The 19,250-nt window shown below is 43.0% G+C and overlaps 2 protein-coding genes across 3 annotated transcripts in view; both read left to right on the top strand.

The window, feature by feature from the left end:
* The first annotated feature begins 988 nt into the window (after positions 1 to 988).
* qpct (glutaminyl-peptide cyclotransferase) lies at positions 989 to 9,793 on the top strand. The gene is made up of 7 exons (XM_029000629.1): positions 989 to 1,165; positions 3,672 to 3,818; positions 4,334 to 4,615; positions 6,852 to 7,019; positions 7,320 to 7,419; positions 7,528 to 7,644; positions 9,093 to 9,793. Exons 1-7 carry the CDS (start codon positions 1,070 to 1,072, stop codon positions 9,236 to 9,238), a joined length of 1,056 nt encoding a protein of 351 aa, XP_028856462.1. The 5' UTR covers positions 989 to 1,069; the 3' UTR covers positions 9,239 to 9,793.
* Positions 9,794 to 13,002: 3,209 nt separating this feature from the next.
* The window catches only part of LOC114793182 (connector enhancer of kinase suppressor of ras 3-like), a 39,507-nt gene continuing 33,259 nt past the window's right edge, over positions 13,003 to 19,250 (top strand). For both annotated transcript variants that reach the window (XM_028984970.1, XM_028984961.1), the window contains exon 1: positions 13,003 to 13,299. In XM_028984970.1, coding sequence (XP_028840803.1) covers positions 13,104 to 13,299 — 196 coding nt within the window. In that variant the 5' untranslated portion in view covers positions 13,003 to 13,103. The remainder of the gene's footprint in view (positions 13,300 to 19,250) is intronic.

Below are 19,250 nucleotides of genomic sequence, written 5' to 3'. Positions count from 1 at the left end.
CAGGGACCCACGTGACCGAAGGACGTCCATTCAGGCATTTTTACTTTAATTGGTTAACCTTCCGGTCGGTTTTACTAATTTGCAATAATTTGAATGGTGGCATGTATTATTATTCGTTTCGTCTGTTTAGTTTTTTTGTAACATTTTACAAAGCGGTCGCCCAAAATGTCTTTTGTTTAGAGATGATGACAGTGCGCATACAGTACAGACCAAAAATTTTGAACACACCTTCTCATTCAATGTGTTTATTTTCATGACCATTTACGTTGGTAGATTCTCACTGAAGGCATCAAAACTATGAATGAACACATGTGGAGTTATGTACTTAACAAAAAAAGGTGAAATAACTGAAAACATGTTTTATATTCTAGTTTCGTCAAAATATCCACCCTTTGCTCTGATTACTGCTTTGCACACTCTTGGCATTCTCTCGATGAGCTTCAAGAGGTCATCACCTGAAATGGTTTTCCAACAGTCTTGAAGGAGTTCCCAGAGGTGTTTAGCACTTGTTGGCCCCTTTGCCTTCACTCTGCGGTCCAGCTCACCCCAAACCATCTCGATTGGGTTCAGGTCCAGTGACTGTGGAGGCCAGGTCTCCAATTTTTGTTAAGTATATAACTCCACATGTGTTCATTCATAGTTTTGATGCCTTCAGTGAGAATCTACCAATGTAAATGTCATGAAAATAAAAAATAAACACATTGAATGAGAAGGTGTGTCCAAACTTTTGGCCTGTACTGTACATAAAATTCAATATTCTTTATTTGTCACATACACCGTTATAAATGTGTGCAATTATTAGGTCAAGTTAGAGAACGTAAACGAGAAAAAAATCAATAATATAAACAAGATTTGTAATTTCAGATAAAATAATTTTTGCTAAATGAGAACTGTTTTTTTTTTTTGCGAACTGTTGTTACTGTCCATAATAAAAACAACCAGCTATTATCAGTGTGATGACTTTTGGGAGCTTTTCTTCTGCAGGGTGGGGGCGGCGGTCTGCGCCCCACGTGACCGCCAGGCTGCCAGGCGAGGAGATCGCCGGAGCCCGTCGAGTCGAGCTGGAAGCATGCAGACTGGTGCCGTGCGAGTGATCGGCGCGTACCTGACGCTCGCCGGCCTCGTCGGCGCCCAGGACGGGTTGGTGCCGTGGACCCAGCTCAAGGTACCCGACCAGACTTATTCTCCCTCGCCTGGGAGCGTGGAAGCGCGCCGCGCTGTCGAGTTGGACTCGTGGTGACTCGTGGATTCTACACGCGTTGTTACGTTATAATAAACGCGTTGGTATTCAGTGCAATTGTACTTTAGCAAAGGCAATATGTGTTTGTTTGTTTCCATTATATTAACAATGTTATAGAATGGTCTATGACTTTTGGAATGTAATGTAATTATAATGATCATTTACTAATGCAGACACTGTAGTGATACCTATAGTGATACAGTACCTACAGATTCATAGAATTACTCATTCTTGGGAGGCCGTGCCACATTTCTCAATCCAGGCAGTTCCCTCGTGACACGGGTAGGAATAATACATAAAAGAGGGTTTTGAAAGAGGATTTCCATAACCTCCGGGGGCCATTTGGGGCTACACAGTAATTACGTCTTAACCGGGTTGCTGTTTGGACGTGCCTGGCCCAGTGCTCCTGTTGTTCGGGTCCTTCTCTTTGCCTTGTTGCTATGATACCGCACTCATCATCATTGATCCACCAATTGTGGATCTTGATATTTATAGATCCAGCGGTTGGCCCTTTAACTCTTTCCCTGTTCAGCAAGAGTTCCGGTATTTGCGGGGAATGTTCTAAGATCAAGCGTAAAAGACTTTCAAAACCCTCTTTTATCTCTCATACGCATCTGCCTTCACAGCACATTATTTAATCAGACAGGACTAATTCATTTCATTTAAAGGAGCATATGGTGGCTCCCTGTTCGGTGTACGTGGGGCATACAGATTAGCATATTTAAACACTATCGACCCATCCAGCCACCCCCGAACTGCATACAAACACTGGAATCATGCATCTGTGTGAGGAGTGGACGGACTTTGAGATCAGACCAAATGTGTATGGGAAATAGTAAACAATTGTTTTACCTTTAACCCCTACATTTCATATTTCCATGCAGAGAGACAATATAAAACATATTTATATATTAATCCTAAAAATCAAGGCAAAATCCTAGAGATGGTACATATATTCTGCTCTGCATATTCACTTTTTATTTTCTTCTTTTTGGGAGAACTGACTCCATGTGTTTGTAATTTCCTGCTGGAATGAGAGGTCTGATATCTGGCAAGGTTTCGCCAGCACTGTTTGGCAACACATGCATGACCGTCTGGAAAATGCAGTTGGCGTGTTCACGTCATGTCTGAGGTGCTCATTAGGGGTCTTTTTTTTTTTTGTATCGTGCTTCTCACTCCAGTGAACCACGGCCACTGATGAGACCAATACGTTATCATCTGGAAAGGCTTCTTAATTGTGGCTTGTTTTCTTTGGCTCATCGAAGATGAGATATTGTCATGGTTCTGCTAGTAAAGAGACCGAGTTGTCCACCTGGCATATGTAGAAATGCCTGACAAGAAGGAAATAGTTTGGATGAGGAGGAATAAAGCACTGTAATATAGTGAGTTTGAGTAGCAAAACACGCTCCTCACTGTGGGTAGTTTCCAACTCTGTGGTTTGTGGGATCAGGGAATGTATAAATATGTTGAAGAAAATCCTTTCCGCCCAGCAAATGTTATGTTCTGTACAAGCAGATGGAAGTTTTATGTGCGCTTGTAAGAGTACATAGTCATTTTCACATTCCTTTTCAGACCATGTCTCATGTTTTTTAAAAAAAACATTAGTCTACTATAAAGTGCATGTTTTAAAAAATGTAATGGAAATTTTTTTTTTGTTTACAGGAGTTGTGTCTTCAAGGGACCGTATTAATGATTAAGGCACCGTGTTAATGATTAAGGGACCATGTACAAACTACTGCAAGCTGTGCACAGTTTACAGAGAACAAGACACATATGATTATCTTCTTCATACACCCAACTAATTAACTGCATCTCAGAAAGACAGAAATACAGAAATATATACTGATACAAAATATTGATTTTGTTAGTTTTCATGCAAAATGTCTGCTGCTAAATAATTCAAATGAATCTAGTCTTCTCTGCCATGACATTTTGTGATGTCAAACCGAGCCTCATATGCCTATATTAATTTCATGCACATTTAAATCAACTAATGTCTTCAATTGCAGTGGTGTCAAGGTAACTACACACAAATAAATATTCCTCAAATAGTAAATCATGGAGCCATGCCTGGTTGGCCTTCAAGGTTTTGTCAGGGCCCCCAAAATGCCTTGAAATGGTCCTGGCTATAACAAAAATACCATATCTTACCTTTCTCTATTTCCACTGGCCTGCACACACACAATGACATATTAATTCAGTGACAATTGTCATACCTTTGAGTAATTGCAAAATGAAATGTATAATACTCACATTTACTTCTTCGTTTACTTTATTTGTCCTCAAAGGGGTCACTGAACACAATTTACCTTAAAAAATGAGTATAATGGAAATAGATGAAAATATATTAACTATTAATGTAAATGTACATTCGGCCATACCTGCGGTTTTGTTTATATGTACAATGTCTCACATCTGTCCTGTCTGTCAGGTCTACCACAAGGCAAGCACTCTGAGCCCCGATGACCTGACCAGGGTGCTGTCTCACACCGATCTGACACGCATGTGGCAGAAGGACCTGAGGCCCCTGCTGGTCACGCGCTACCCTGGCTCAGCTGGCAGTGTGGCAGTGCAGCAGGTTAGTGCTACAATCTCACACAATACAACACAGTACACTCCTATCTCCATCAAATCACTCTCAACCTGTGGCTGATTAACTTCTTTATAAGAGAATTATACATTTGTTGGGTGTCCATACTGCCAGTATCTCATAAACACTTCCTATTTTTGCTTAATTGTGCAATGTGCCTAGAATGGAGACCATTCTGGTAACATGTGACGTTTCATTTCACAATGGAGTTTTCAGCAATGGTGTAAAGAAATATGCGTCATATGTTGGTCACGAGCTGTTTTTTAAGACACGTCTTTCTTGGTTTTCAGGTCATGCGATGATGGTTGATGTGCTTGCAGTGAATCAGTCATGAATCATAAACGCACCACTGTTACTCACAATGGCCTGTTGCTATGAGAGACACAAGCTAGTTGTTGTTTCATTGTTCCAAAGTAGGAACTATAGAATTTAACTTTATTAGCTTTTACGTAAACATACAATAACATGAGATTAACCAAAATATCGTTTGTGTTTACCTCCAGCACATCAAATCCACTTTGGGTGGTCTTAAGGCAGGCTGGGACATAACTGAAGATCAGTTCTCTGAACAGACACCTTACGGGCAAATGCCCTTCAACAACATTATTGCCACTCTCTACCCATCTGCCCGGCGTCACCTAGTACTGGCGTGCCATTTCGACTCCAAGTACTACCCCCCGCAGTGGCACGGTGTGGAGTTTCAGGGAGCCACAGACTCAGCCGTGCCCTGTGCTATGCTACTGGAGCTGGCCCGTGCCCTAGACCCAGAGCTGAAGGTTCTGAAGGTGAGTTTGTTCTCTCAGGTAACAAAATGCAATTGCATTTGGAAGAATCTAACACCATCCTATTTAGGTAGGGATTTTAGAAAGTTGATACATTTTTGAATCAACTTTCAATCATTTTTTTTCGGAGGAAAAGCTGCACTTCAGTTTTTAGATTCCCATGCTTTGGAATCATAGCTGACACTGCAGTAAGCCACACACCCTATTATACATGCAGCTTCTTTAGCCATGTTGAATTCCTTAGGGAGGTTCTGTGATTGGCAGAGGGCACCCTGATGCCAAGTAGGAGGATGTTTGTTTGGCAGGACTGTCGCTGAGGTACACACTAAAGACTGAACACAACACTGAGACACACACAAATGTTCAGAATTGTTTTTTTATTCAGTGCAGATTAACTCCTGTAACTTTATTAATAATTATTTATTTTGGATACATTTTCATGTAATTAATTTTGTGTGATCCTCGACCACCAGAGGGCACTGTTGTATAATTATCGGAAAGTTGCCGGTTCGAATCCCAAGCATCTCACTGAGATGCCACTGAGCAAAGCACCATCCCCACACACTGCTCCCCGGGTGCAGTGGACAGAGGACACATTTTGTTCTGTGCACATGTGCTGTGCTGCAGTGTATCACAATGAAAATCACTTCACTTCAGTTAATAATGACACATGATACATAATGATGAACACAGAACCTGGTGATAGGAATAGGAATAGTGGACTAAAAACATACAGGAACATTTATAACATTATACAGGTGTCACCAAGTCAAAGAGATTAGGCACACAAAAGGAAACCTGGCCTGGAGTGCCAGGTGATGTCCGTATCATGAAAAATACTTATTTGAAAAGCATAACTAGAAAAGGGAAGTTTCTGAACAAACTAATTTTGGCTTGGAAAGCAGTAGAAAGGTAAAAAGATTAGAGGAAGAAAAGATAAAGGGGAAAAGTGAAATCATTAGATTAATTGAAATTGCATAAATGCATGGGGCAGTGGTGGCCTAGCACTTAAGGAAGTGGTGGCCTAGCAGTTAATCAGAAGGTTGCTGGTTCGAATCCTGATCCGCCAAGGTGCCACTGAGCAAAGCACCGTCCCCACACACTGCTCCCCGGGTGCCTGTCATGGCTGCCCACTGCTCACCAAAGGTGATGGGTTAAAAGCAGAGGACACATTTCATTGTGTGCACTGTGTGCTGTGCTGTGTATCACAATGACAATCACTTCACTTTGACTTCACTTCATATCAGCAAAAATGCATATTAGCATTTTAATGCCAGCAGGCAAACATAAAAAATGCTAATGAGTCTGGCCACGATGCGTCACGATAAATTTGGTGACGTTTTGGGACATGTCAATTGAAAATGTGATTATTGTTGCTCTGTTAAAGGAATGGGCTTCAATGGAACGATGGAGGGAAGTAAAGAAGGAGCGGAGGATTGGGGATGAGTTGAAGGGAAAATGTGGTTGAATTGGTTGAATTTGTGAATATGTGAAATATGTGGTGGTTGGAGGTCTGAAAGTGTTATTACTGTTGCCCTGTAAAATGCATGTGTGTGAATGGGAGGATGAAGTGATAAGAAATGATAAAGGAGAAGAGGGGGTGAAAAGGGAAAGAGAAAATTAAGTTGGCTTATGATGAAGAGGTATATCAAGTTTCATATCAATATGTTGCAGCATGAGGAACTGGGCATGGGTTCACATCCCATGTCCAGTCAATGGGGAAAAAAAGAAGAAATGAAAAATTTGTGTCATTTGGAAATACAGTGAATGAGCTCAAAGAGGGGATCATGGAGATGTGGTATAGTGCAATTCAGGTGTCAACAATAAAATTGTCATGATGGGCTGTCGAAAAGTGGTCCCATGTTAAGTCAATGACCATGTATTGTTTAGAAAAGCTTTAACTATAGGCCGGATAAACACGTGAAGTTTGGAGGTTGTCTGATGAAAACTGGAGGAGGAGATGCATTTAGAAAAATGACTGGAGATGAAAAATAATAAGTTGAAGAAGTGGAAGGACAAGATTTTGGCTTTCTAAACCTAAATAATAATCAAGAATCTCTAAATTTCCAGAACCTTAAGCTAATGTCAGTTTTAAATTAACATCAATCAAATTACATTTGTTTACTAAATGAAAAATGAAAATATGGTTTGTAAGTATAGATCTTAAATATATTATGAAGTAAACAGTCTGACATGGAGCCCTCTTTCCGTCTGTTTTGGCTCTCTGTCTTTCTATCAGGAATCCAATCCAGACCTGTCCCTGCAGTTGATCTTCTTTGACGGTGAGGAAGCGCTGTATCAGTGGAGCTCCACAGACTCTCTGTATGGCTCCCGCCACCTGTCCAAGAAAATGGAGGAGACCCCCCATCCACCTGGATCCATGAACTCCAACCAGCTGCACGCTATTGTGCGTTACACAGCAGAGTCCCTCACTCATTCCCAAGTCACATTACTGTGCAGGCTACTGTGACCTACAGATTATTATTTAATATCTCCCAAAAACCAGCACATAATCCAAATCCACACCACCGAGCCGAATTCACAATCAAAGTATTATGTTATCCATAATTACATTAACTCTTTCACTCATTTTATAATAACATTTGCTTTATCGAATAAAAACATTCACTTTCTTCTGAGGACCACGGGAAAGTGAGGAATAAGTGTTTTATCTGATGCCCCTGGATTTCCTTTTCCTGTCTTCAAGGATCTGTTTGTGCTTCTGGACCTGATAGGAGCACCTACTCCTCGCTTTGGGAATCAGTTCCCAAACACGGCCAGGTGGCTTTCCAGGCTGAAGAACATTGGTGAGCTGGCTCTTCTCCTTCTGTTGTTTCATCTGTTCAGTGTCATCTCTGAGGCTGCTAGAGCAGGTTGCTGCGGGTTCTAATCACCTCGTGTTCTCATCTTCCCAGAGCGGCGGCTGCACATAATGGGCCAGCTGGAAGATCACCCCAGTGAAGTCCAGTACTTCTGGCCTGGTCTACCTGTGGGTCCAATCGAGGATGACCACATACCGTTTCTAAATCGAGGTGACTGTTTTATGCACAATCATTATCTCAATGTTTGAGGCATGTACAATAAAATGTATTTGGCACATAAGTGTAAAGAAATGTGTTATTGTTCTGACTGAGTAGTAAATAATACATGGCTGCAGTTGCACAGGGAGATTTGTACTTCTCTGACAGAATTCGTTCCAATTTAGAATTCAAATCAATCGGTTCATAAAAACTAGAGGTGGTCATAGATTAATTTTCTTAATCTAGATTAATCTCACTGTAATCTTGGAATTAATCTAGATTAATCTAGAGTAAGCAAAATTAATCATTTGAATTCTGCTGAAGGCATTCAGAATATGTGTGCTACCCAAATAATGACTAAAAGTAAGTCTTTGAGAACGGGTTTCTCAAACCAGGTGGCGCATTAGACCAGGGGCTCATCTCGTTTGATGTGGTAATTTCACAGTTCGAAGCCTCGTTCTCGCCCCCTACAGTGCAGTTCGGCTAGTTATACATCCGCGCTAAAATATCAAGGTGAAAGTCATCATAGTGTAGCGGTTCTTCTTCTGCATTGTGTAACTTTTTGATTTCGTTTCTTGAACCACAAATGATGAGCTGACACCCAAGAGATTTTCTGTGCAAAGTGTATTCTGTACAAAAAGCAAGGTTGCGTCAGAACATCGCATCTTTCTGCACCTCTCTCTACAATATACAGTATTAAAAGAACATAAAAAATATCCACAAAATAACACACATGCAAAATATTCCTAATATGTACATAAATTAAAATGAAACAAATAACTTTTTGCACACAAACCCCACGCATCTCTCACAACTCACGCCATGTGTTCAAGAGACCTGAACCGGGTCTCAAAAACAAAATAAAAGTCTTAAGGAAATAAGAAACTAAAAGACACAAGAAAGAAGAAATATACTTATAAATCTAGTGTAACCATTTAACTCCGGCACAATAGCTTGCGTAGTATAGACCCAGCTCCCAACCCAACTTTGTGAATAGATAAACGGCGATATTTTTTTTATCGCCCGATAAGAGTCTCACGTTAACGCAGCACGTTAACGCCGATAACGGCCCACCACTAATAAAAACACAAACTCATGTGATGATTGCCAGAACTCAAAAACGACACTCCAGAACAGTTGCAAGGTCCAGAAAAGATTGTCAGGTTCACAAAAATGTCGCAGCCGCTGATTGGCGGAACCACTGGCTAAAAGTGGCTGTAACTTTGTACCACGGCTGAATTTCGGAAAAGAGACTTTGCCTAATGCTTTTAGTATTAGGGGACCACTAAGACATATATATAAAAATAAAAAATATAGTATATATTATATAATATATATTAATAATAGATTATTAGTGTGCAAGCCAACATAGCCACTTCTTCACTTCCCTTCTTTACTTGCTTGTCCTCTAGAGGTCACTAAAGCATTATCTTACCTTCTTATCTTCTTTTTGGTGACAGGGGTGCGAATCCTTCATCTCATCCCCACGCCGTTCCCCTCTGTTTGGCACACGTTTGAAGACAATGAGCAAAACCTGGACCGGGCCACCATCCATAATCTGAACAAGATCATGCAGGTCTTTGTTCTGGAGTATCTCAACATGTAAAAGCAGATGTAACCCCGCCTTCCATCCTTTTACTCCATCCAGATGTCACAGGGTCCCAATGCATCGTTAACTACATAAAGAACTGTCCTAGACTTAGTTCATATGTTATCTATGAAAAGCCAAAAAAAAACTCTCATACTGGCCCTCCAGGACCTGGACAGGGTGCTGTTAGTATACAGGGTCCTCTCTGTGTTTGCTTCAACAGTGCTCTCTTTATGTCCCCACATCCTCTCTCTCCTACAGAGGCATCTTTATGCCAGGAAATCACATGGGAAAATGTGACTCTACAATATTCTACAATTTTGTGCCATTTTCTATATGTTTTTACTATATATATGCATAACCAGGCGTTTGTTGAATTATTGCTGCTTGCTAATCTTGTTAAATACAGTATTTACTGTATATATGTGCTTGTATATACATATTCTTTCATCCTTTTTAAATTATATTTTACTGAATGTTTTATGGTCAACACCTGTTTTATCATTGCTGAACAAGTTACCAATTTAGGTCATGCATCTCAGCAGTGTAAAAATAAACGTTTCATTAAAAATAGCGTGTCACAAAGTCTATTGGCATGCATTGTTTCCCTTGCGAGGGCTGTGTGTTTTTGCTCTGGTCCCACACTGGAATGTCAGGGAGAGTCGGAGGGGAAAGACGTCAACATTGTCTTGCGCGGTGGACTTTTTGGACGCGAGCAAGCAACAGCATTGAGATCCTGCGAGTAAACAGGAAGCAGCGAAAGGGCCATTCTCTGCGTCGTGGCACGCTGCTGAGATAAGCCCTGTGTGAATTGGGTGTTCCCGTTGCACGCAGACACAAACGCATGCCCTGATAGGACCCCAGGACCTTTGACCTTCCTGTAGCCCGTGTAATAACATTCCCATAGATCACCAGGGCTGTGAGGGCCAGGCATTTCAAATCCCAGTGATGCACCAGTGACTGTATTCACATGGATCAGATCATGGTGAGGTACATGCAGCTACCCAGCAGTTGTGCGGTCCACTCTAACCAGTCAAAAAAAGCTGCTCGGATGTCTCAGATATGAAAATATATTGTGCTTTTATTCATAATCTATTGTGAATTAGTAATGTATATCACAAAAAGAAGCACAGACATATAGCATAGGCTTATTTAAGCCATGTTATGTGCAGCACTAACATTGATATTTAATGTATTACGGTATCAATGCCAGTGCCAGCACTATTTTGCACAAAAGAATTTACACATTAGTAAGGGAATTATAGTTGAGGGGTAACAACTGCATTTTCGTAACAATGGGAAGTGCATAGTAAGCGTGTAAGTTAGTAAGTAGTCAGGGTTAAGGTTACACACATTCTTCAAGTCCCTCATCACACTGTGTCATAATCAGCGCCGCCTCGTCGTGCAGGTGCAGATCAGTGTTTACGTCTCTCCCCCCTTTTATCCAACTCCATCTGACTGCTGTCTGCAGCAGACCTTCCCAAAACACAGGTTCAGCAGGGTTTTTAAAACCCTGACCAGCGTTTTCCCAGGCTTTATTATTTCTCGCATTTTAATGGATTTAATTCTTTAATTCATTTAACAATTAACAATAAAATAATAAGGGTCGTGAATGACACCATTGTGCTCTTAACCGGTTTGTTGTAGAACATTTGATCTCAACAGAAACCTTATATGCACAATCCCCCACAAAAAAAAACACAGTGCAGAGGCAGCCCTTCACCTACAGAAATGCAGAAAAAGTGGCACGTTGGAAAGTGCAGTGCAGGACACGAGCAAGAATGTCTTCATATTCTGACACATTATCTTTTCATACCATGTCATTATCTTCCTAATAGTGGATTCATGGTTCCACATCCCTTAGCGCGAATTAGCTTCAAATGAACAACCAACTCCACTGTGTTATTTAGCCCCTATTATTCCTTAAAACATCAGGAACTGGCAACATATGCATTTAGTTATTATATTATTGTTATATTCAGTTATTATCTGGTAACTACATTTTGTAAATGGAGTAACTGCAGCACACAGAAAGACAGAGTATAGTTTTAGTATAGTTTTCTAGATTAATGGATGATTTTCTATGGCTCTTTATCAGTGTGGCAAATATTCCATCAACAAAGGGGAAATGTACAACATTGGGCAACAGGGACGATCAGGTCATCTGCGGGTTAGTGGGGGCGCGGCAAAAAGCAGAAGTGCACGCTGTGCGTCTGTTTCCGGTGTTTTATTGCCCAAATGGATGCGTGCGGAGGGGGTAATAATTGCAGGTGGGTGCCAATTGCACCTCCATCTGTGAAATATGTGTGGCGGGGGGGGTGAACGGTACTGAGCGAGGTGCGTTTCTTCGTGGGTGGAGAGGACGGGTGCGGCCTTTTGTTCCCGAGGCCACCTGTTGTGTGAATGTGTACAGTAGCCCCACCCCCCAGCATAACGGCAAAGCATCTGTACCTGTCCGTACAAGGGCTGACCACACAACCCTTAAACAGCAGCAGCACAGAGCAAAACCACAGGATGGGTGGAGATATTTGCATACTGTCGTTTACCTAGAATCACTTGTTTTCCGGCTTTTTTCCCTATGCAGTTACTAAGACACTAAAAAAAGACATTTCGGCCTGGATTGGGGTCACCAGCATTACTTGACTTGCGGATCACACTGGAGGGCGAGGTCGGACCAAACTCCAAAACACTCTTTTCATCCTCCCCTGGGAAAGTTTGGAAGAGTTATAAAAAGAGATTTGTCTGGCAACACCCAAAACATGAACATGAGCAAAGGGGAGACTGATTCACTGATTATAGCTGTCGCACACGAAAACAATCCGAAAATATTTTGTGAATAGTTTTATCATTCCATCTGACTTTCTGACAGTGCTCATCGTTTATGGACCTCACAGAGCTGGATTACTGTCAGGGCCCTGGAATCTCATTAGGACTTCAGGCCCATGGTCCCTGGACAGGGGTCTGGACTTTCTCCCACAGCGTTGTTTCCTGATTTCCCTGAGAATTTTTCCTGTGTGAAGCTTTATTCAAGTCTCCCCTTGGTGTCCTTCTCTGTGCACCGTCAGCTTTATGCCTGTCTGTGTGACTTTGGCAGTGTGAGTTCTGTGCATTTGAAAATTTGCAATACTATGTCTGTTACAATTGTGTCAATTCAGGTTCCTCCATTGTTTTGCCTGCACAGGACCATTGCAGGGTGGCAGACCCCAATGAAGAGTTAGCTAAAACAGAAGTAAACACAGTAGAAAGAATTACAGACAACAGGGCCAGACATTTGCTCCAAAGTTTTTTTTTCTGGTTTTAGTTATACATTGGTTAATATGTTTATTATATCAATGATACAAGTTTACCATTGATGCCATTATATGTTAGATGTCTCAACATATACTGGGTTCAAATACTATACTATACAATAAATACTACACGTATAAAGTCTATATAGTCGAGTTGTCTTTAACTGAGTGGGTAATTGGCTACTGAGTAGGAAGGTTGGGAATCACTTGACATTATATCGCTCGCCGACAGGGGGCGCCACAGGTGATTTTATTGTTTTCAATCTTGCAAAGTTCATAAATGCTAAGGATTCTTCGCTTGTTCAAAATCAATATATCAAAACCAGGCTTACTTTCTATATATGCGTGTAAAACATAATGTTTACGCAAATAAAACGCGTGTAAAAAAAAAAAATCTTCTGCCTTTCATCAAGGAAAGTGCCATAACTGCGTCCAACGGCAACATTGCGCCAGACCCCCGCGCTGACTGTGTGTGTGTGTGTGTGTGTGTGTGTGTGTGCCGGATCCGGTCGGACGTGTGTGGAGCGCTCGCTCCTCCCCCCGGAACCCGTGCACGGCGGCGGCAACCCGATCCGCCGCCGAGGCGCGGGCGCATGAAAGCGGGCGCGACGGAGCCGAGGGGCCGCCGGGAGTCGCGGCTCGGGCGTGACAGGCGGCGCGAGTATGAGCGCGGCGAGCCTCCTCCACCACCTCTCCCCGCTGGATCCGGAGCTCGAATGAGCCGGAGTATGTTTGTGATGGAGCCGATAACGAAGTGGGCGCCGAAGCAAGTTGTGGACTGGATGAGAGGTGAGTTTCGCGGAAAGTGTGCGGAGCCGTCGGCGCTTCGATCATCCAGCACAGCAGCGGCGTGGCAATCAACGTTATTCTCACGATTTCCCGTCTCGTTGTGTCTCGTTGTATTCAGTAGGTTTTCGCGTCAAAAGGATCGCAGTATTTAAAAGATATCATATGGAGAACAAACTGACATGTGGCTTAAGGTTTATTGATATATATAAGTTTGGACACACCTTCTCATTTTGTGTTTTCTTTATTTTCATGACCATTTACGTTGGTAGATTCTCACTGAAGGCATCAAAACTATGAATGAACACATGTGGAGTTATGTACTTAACAAAAAGTGGAGACCTGGCCTCCACAGTCACCAGACCTGAACCCAATCGAGATGGTTTGGGGTGAGCTGGACCAACAAGTGCTAAACACCTCTGGGAACTCCTTCAAGACTGTTGGAAAACCATTTCAGGTGACGACCTCTTGAAGCTCATCGAGAGAATACCAAGAGTGTACAAAGCAGTAATCTGAGGAAAGGGTGGATATTTTGAAGAAACTAGAATATAAAACATGTTCAGTTATTTCACCTTTTTTTGTTAAGTACATAACTCCACATGTGCTCATTCATAGTTTTGATGCCTTCAGTGAGAATCTACCAACGTAAATGGTCATGAAAATGTAATTGTTTTACAGTATGTGTAAGTTTAAGAGGACCACGGGGCAGTGCTGAAATTGATGAGAATATGATTGTTCACAGTCGTTCTAAATCTGCTGATTTTTTGTAGACGGCAGATCAATATGAACGGTGCGTAATGGAATACTGGAATGTACGGTATTAGGGGGCAGATCAGTCGTGTGAAACGTTGATTTGTTAGTTTTGAATTCCCAGTAACTGAGGTTAGACATTCTTTGTACTTGAATAAACACCAAAGTGTAGCTTCTATGCCGGAGTGTATTGATCGCTGTTACTTTGTAGTTACTCAGTTAGAGCATCTAATAAACATCCATGTGACCTGCTGAACACAACTTGCTCACCAGAGGGCTTAAACTGACCTGAAAACCGCCTTCAGTGCCTGAATGTGAGGAGGATTAGCAAGGTACACAGGCGCTCCGCCTCTTGTGCTGCTGAATCAGCGGAATCAGGAAGAAAATGGGGGTCTTGATCCGGGGTTTTCGGGGGACTCCAAGCAGTGAGCCGGCTCAGAGTGGCATGCGGGCTGTGCAGAAGCGAACCCAGAACAGTTGAATGCCTTAGGCCATTGGGCCAATGGCTGATTGTGAGCAGACACTCTTACAGGAGCCTAAAAAATGACCAATTACATCATTGTCTCTATGTGTGTGTGTGTACGATTTTATACGGGGGGTAAGTTGCTGTATTATGTAATGAAATGTATCTGTATTATTGATTTTTCACATACGTACGCACACACACACTTGCCGTAGGAGCGGAACACCGTTGAGTCATTTTCCAAATATAGTTTCCGGAACCCACGTCTGATATTCCTCTCAGTCGATCCTCTGTGCTATTCGGGGAATGTTTCTAGTTGAAAATCCGGATGAATAGTTTCGCACTTGCAAAAAGTTTCCCCGCTCCCTACGCGTCCGACTCCCACTCGTTCATGAAAGTCGGAAGTGCCTGGCGTGCCTTTCCAAGCCAGCTGGAGTGTTTCGAGCATGCGTACCCATACGGCGGTGTGATGGGAAAGTCTGAGGTGCCCCTGTGAACCGAACCCTTGACTTCCTTCCTTTAATTCCCAAGTGTCTTTCCGCATGAGCAGACATTTGACTCCCGGAGGCCTCGGTCGTAGTGCTTTTGACGGGCGTGAGAAGTTTTGCTCGTGGGTTATTTTTTGAGTGGCGGCTCGTGATCAGAGTGCCGAGCGGGTCATCGGTATTAAACGATCTGAAATAAAGGCCGCGGGTGTGTGTTTGGTCTGCGTGTGCTCCTCTTGGGCCGTCCGGCCAGGGTTTCAGGGTCGAGGAACGGGATGTTACGCCGTCTGCTGCTTTTTCGGGGTGTGTATATGTGCATTGGCTCGAAGAGACACCAGAAACTGTTCAAAGGAGTCGTTTCATTAAGAGGACGTTGACATTTCACTTCCTGTCCCAACAAAGTACCTCATTATTGTACAGTTTGGCCGGATTAATGCGCTTGTGGGGGTGTTGTGTAATAATTGGACAGTGAGCGGGTGAATGAACATCAGTACACAAATTCGGGGTTTTTTTTCTCGGTCATATTTCCCTGCAGGGAAAGGAACCAGTTATGTCATCGAAGGAATCTGTTATGTCATCTAAGTTTTGGATATTTTTTTGATCGAATTCTGATCTCCCTTTAAACAGACTCAAAAATACACGAAATCAGAAAGATTATAAGTCACATAATTTATTTATGTCAAATATATGTTTTATAAAAGGTAGGGGCCTCAATCTTTGTGAGGACCTACTGCACCTACTGACGTGGTGGCAATGTTCTCACGCAGGTCTACGTACGAGTTTTGTTGTGGTAGGCTACAGTTACACATGCATTTACCCTCCCTGTTTGATGGGTGGAATTGTTCAGTTGTGCTCAGTATTATATAGTAAAAAGTCCATTTTTCCCACCGCCTCGGTTCAATTTATCCCTAAGCTCGGCAAGTTGAGCCATTGGACCAGTTTTGGAGAAGTCACATTTGCATTGCCCGTTGTCAAAGATTTACTTTAATGCGGCCCATTGACAGGGGACATCCTGAACTCAAGGTTAATGCTTTAATTTTTACTTTTGTGTCATTTTTCCTTGTCTAGAGGACAGCAAATGTAAAAAAAAAAGGTCTCTTCCCACCGTGTTGGAGCCAGTTGTCGTGCGCGCTCATAAATCAGTGGTTCCTTTTGGGATAGACCGGCGAGGTGAAAAGAGGACAACTGTCAGGCAGCCAATGTGAGCCCGGCATGCTGATGCTCCATTCAGGCCCTCTCCATATCCATTGCAGATCTGGCAGATCATCTGAGCTTAGCGAGGGCGGCGTTGGGGCCCCTGTGTGTTCCCGGACCGCTGGCCATTACAAAAACCCCGAGCTCAGTGCGATGCGGCGGGGGAAAAAGTGCCACCTCAGGTAGTGCGGCGCCTGGGGGTCAGTTCGCGTCCGTGACGGCCTTAATCCTCGGCATGCTCTATAGACGCGCACAAGCGAGGCGTGGCGTGTCTTGCTAATGCTGGTAATGCTAGTCATTGTCGCCGAGGCATCTTATTGGAGGGGAGGGCGCTATCGAAGCCGCATGGACTCGGCACCGTTCACGCGGCCGCCGACTATGACAGGAATGCTGCCTGCTACCAAAGAAAAGCGCTTGCCTCGATGAATCGGGAAGAAGAAAGACATTTGCGGGTGTCCTTCCATGCACTTGTCGCCGCTCGGCCCTCCGTGCAGCTTTCCGAGGGCCTCGAATCGTTGCATGGGCCGCTGCGTGTGATTTAAATGTACTTGTAGCAGAAGACGTGTCCATTGTGGGCTGACAGACGTGTTCGGACATGTCTTTTGCAGGAGATGAAATTGCCTCATGTGCGGTGTGGTGTGTTTTGCGCTGGAATTAAATCCCTCATGTTTTGTGGAATATGATATATGACAAAATATCCTAAAATAGTTTCATGTGTCAATATGTGCTTTTATGTTTCTTTGGTTGATATATACAATACATTAAATACGATAATTGAATATTATTAATGGTGCATATACTGTAAAATGCATTTACATGCGTGCATTCACACTTGAATGTATTGATGTTTCGTTACAACAGCACGTTTATTTTTGTTTCTGTGATGCAGACCGAATTGCAGGGGGACAAAAGGTCCTCTATTGTATGCAAAAGGTCAAAACGTAATGCTTCCTCATCCAGCAGCAACTTGACAAAACAGGGTATGGTGTTACAGCACAAGTACAAAGGGATAGAAACTGGGGAGGGCATTGTTGGACCTCAGTTCTGTTCCTCTTCTTCTTCTCCTAAACAATCAGCATCAATAATATCATAACAATCGATAGGTTTGCTGTTGTGACCCCCCTCTGTCCATTATATCCTGTCTTTGACTGATAAAGACTGTATTAATCCAGCGTCTGAAGTACTCGCGTTGAGAAAAAAATGCAATAGCAACGAATTTTTCTACATTTTGTTGAAGCCATGTGTCCATTTTTCCATGCATTTATGTGTCCATTCATGGGATGCCAGGGTGCAAAAAAATAAAAAGTCAAATACACTTGCAGTTCATTTCACAGGGCACAGGCAATTGTCACTGTGGTACACTGCAGCACAGCACACTGTGCACAGAACAAAATGTGTCCTCTGCTTTTAACCCATCACCCTTGGTGAGCAGTGGTCAGCCATGACAGGCGCCCGGGAAGCCGTGTGCGGGGACGGCGCAAGATTCAAGCGCTGGGCCACGCGGTTGGAAGGTGATGATCGTGTCCCCCGGATGAGCACCCAGCGTTACAACGACAAAGTGACTCAGTTCTTCCCTGTAGCTGTCAGATCTGGTAGTCATGCCACCGCTCATAAATATCAGGATGATTAATGTGATGCATCAGTCATGTTCACAGGCCCCTCAGAACCATCCGTCTTTGCTCGTAAAGCAGTGATTTGCATGAGTCCTGTTGCATCGCTGTTGTGTTAAAATGCAAGTGTAACCGTTAACACCCTTCATTCAACAATTACTAATGTTTTGCTGCGCATTTATGGAATTTTTGCTGTCCTGATCGGATGGGTTTGATGCTCTTGAGTCCCCCGAATTCCCTGGACGGGTCCGAGTGACGGTTCCCTGTCAGTCTGTTTGCCTCTTTTGTCCTCCCTGCGCTTCATCCCACGAAATCTGTAGCCGTAGCTACGAGACTTAGTTGGTTTCTTCCCACTGGAATTTGATCAGAGCTTCTGTGTTGGTCCCCAGGTCTGGCACAAAGCAAAGGGTTTACCGTTAATGCCAGATTTAGCTTAGTAAATGGCATCTGCCAGATAAACAGCCACATCGCCAGATCGTGTGGAGACTGGCAGAAGAACGCTGGATTTAACGTCGGATTGGAGCGAGGAAATCTGCCCACTCATTTTTCAGTCAGAGAAAGCTCATTGTTAATTACTTCTGTCATGTCGGTGTAGACTGCCATTGTATGTCAGGATGAAAAAGTTTTTTCTGTAATTTTCTGTAGCCTACAGAATCATGTCTCTACACATTCCGTTTTTTCTTTTCAGCCACACAGGAGCAAACGCATCCTGCTCTTGTTAATATTTCCCTTTAGAACCTTTTTGCTTAGGGAAACGATATTTTTTTTCAGCTGCTCATGTAATATTTAAGCATTTCCATAGGTTTTTGAGGACATGCCCTGCAGTGCACCCGGTGTAGGCTTGGTTACCATGAGGGTCCCATAGAGATGCAGTATATTTTCTTAATGAGGAACGTATACTTCCAATGTGTGTGTTGTGATGTGGGTTTTACCGGCTTTCATTAACGTTCCGTAACGTTCCTTCTAATGACTCTGTGGGCCATCAAGATCACATAAGACTTTCCATAAGAAACTCAAAGGCATTATTATGAGGTTTTTTTTTTTTATTCTTTATTGTGCAAGGTTTGCCCTAAGCAGTCTATGACAAGGCAGGTGTTCCCACACTCTCTCCTGTATGAAACGTGGGAGTTTCTGTCTCTGAGAATGACTTGTTCCCCTCTGGGAAAAGGGCACTGACTCATGAGTGGTCGATTGGGTGACGTGCAGACAATAGTGAGTCTTCCCTGAAGACGGCTAAAGCTACAGGGATCCTAAAATGGACCCGTAGCATTATAACGAACACGCAATGTACACAGTTACACTGGACTAAAACCTACTCTGCACTGTCCAGTACCCCCAAACATGGACAGATGCTTTTTACTGCACTTTGGACTTTTTCTCCACTACAACTGTAGGACTTCTTCTTGGACAAATCATCACCAACCCTGCGCTGACCCCAATTACAGGCTCCCT

Source organism: Denticeps clupeoides, chromosome 1, assembly GCF_900700375.1.
Source record: "Denticeps clupeoides chromosome 1, fDenClu1.1, whole genome shotgun sequence".
Classification (NCBI taxonomy): domain Eukaryota; kingdom Metazoa; phylum Chordata; class Actinopteri; order Clupeiformes; family Denticipitidae; genus Denticeps; species Denticeps clupeoides.
This window is presented reverse-complemented; position numbering and strand designations above follow the sequence as displayed.

Bases quoted from the DNA above. Each gene is read 5' to 3' on its own strand.
- qpct (XM_029000629.1), top strand. From the start codon at position 1,070: ATGCAGACTGGTGCCGTGCGAGTGATCGGCGCGTACCTGACGCTCGCC. The intron at 3,819-4,333 runs GTTAGTGCTACA...GTTTACCTCCAG, and splicing joins GCAGTGTGGCAGTGCAGCAG to CACATCAAATCCACTTTGGG. The intron at 7,420-7,527 runs GTGAGCTGGCTC...TCATCTTCCCAG, and splicing joins TTCCAGGCTGAAGAACATTG to AGCGGCGGCTGCACATAATG.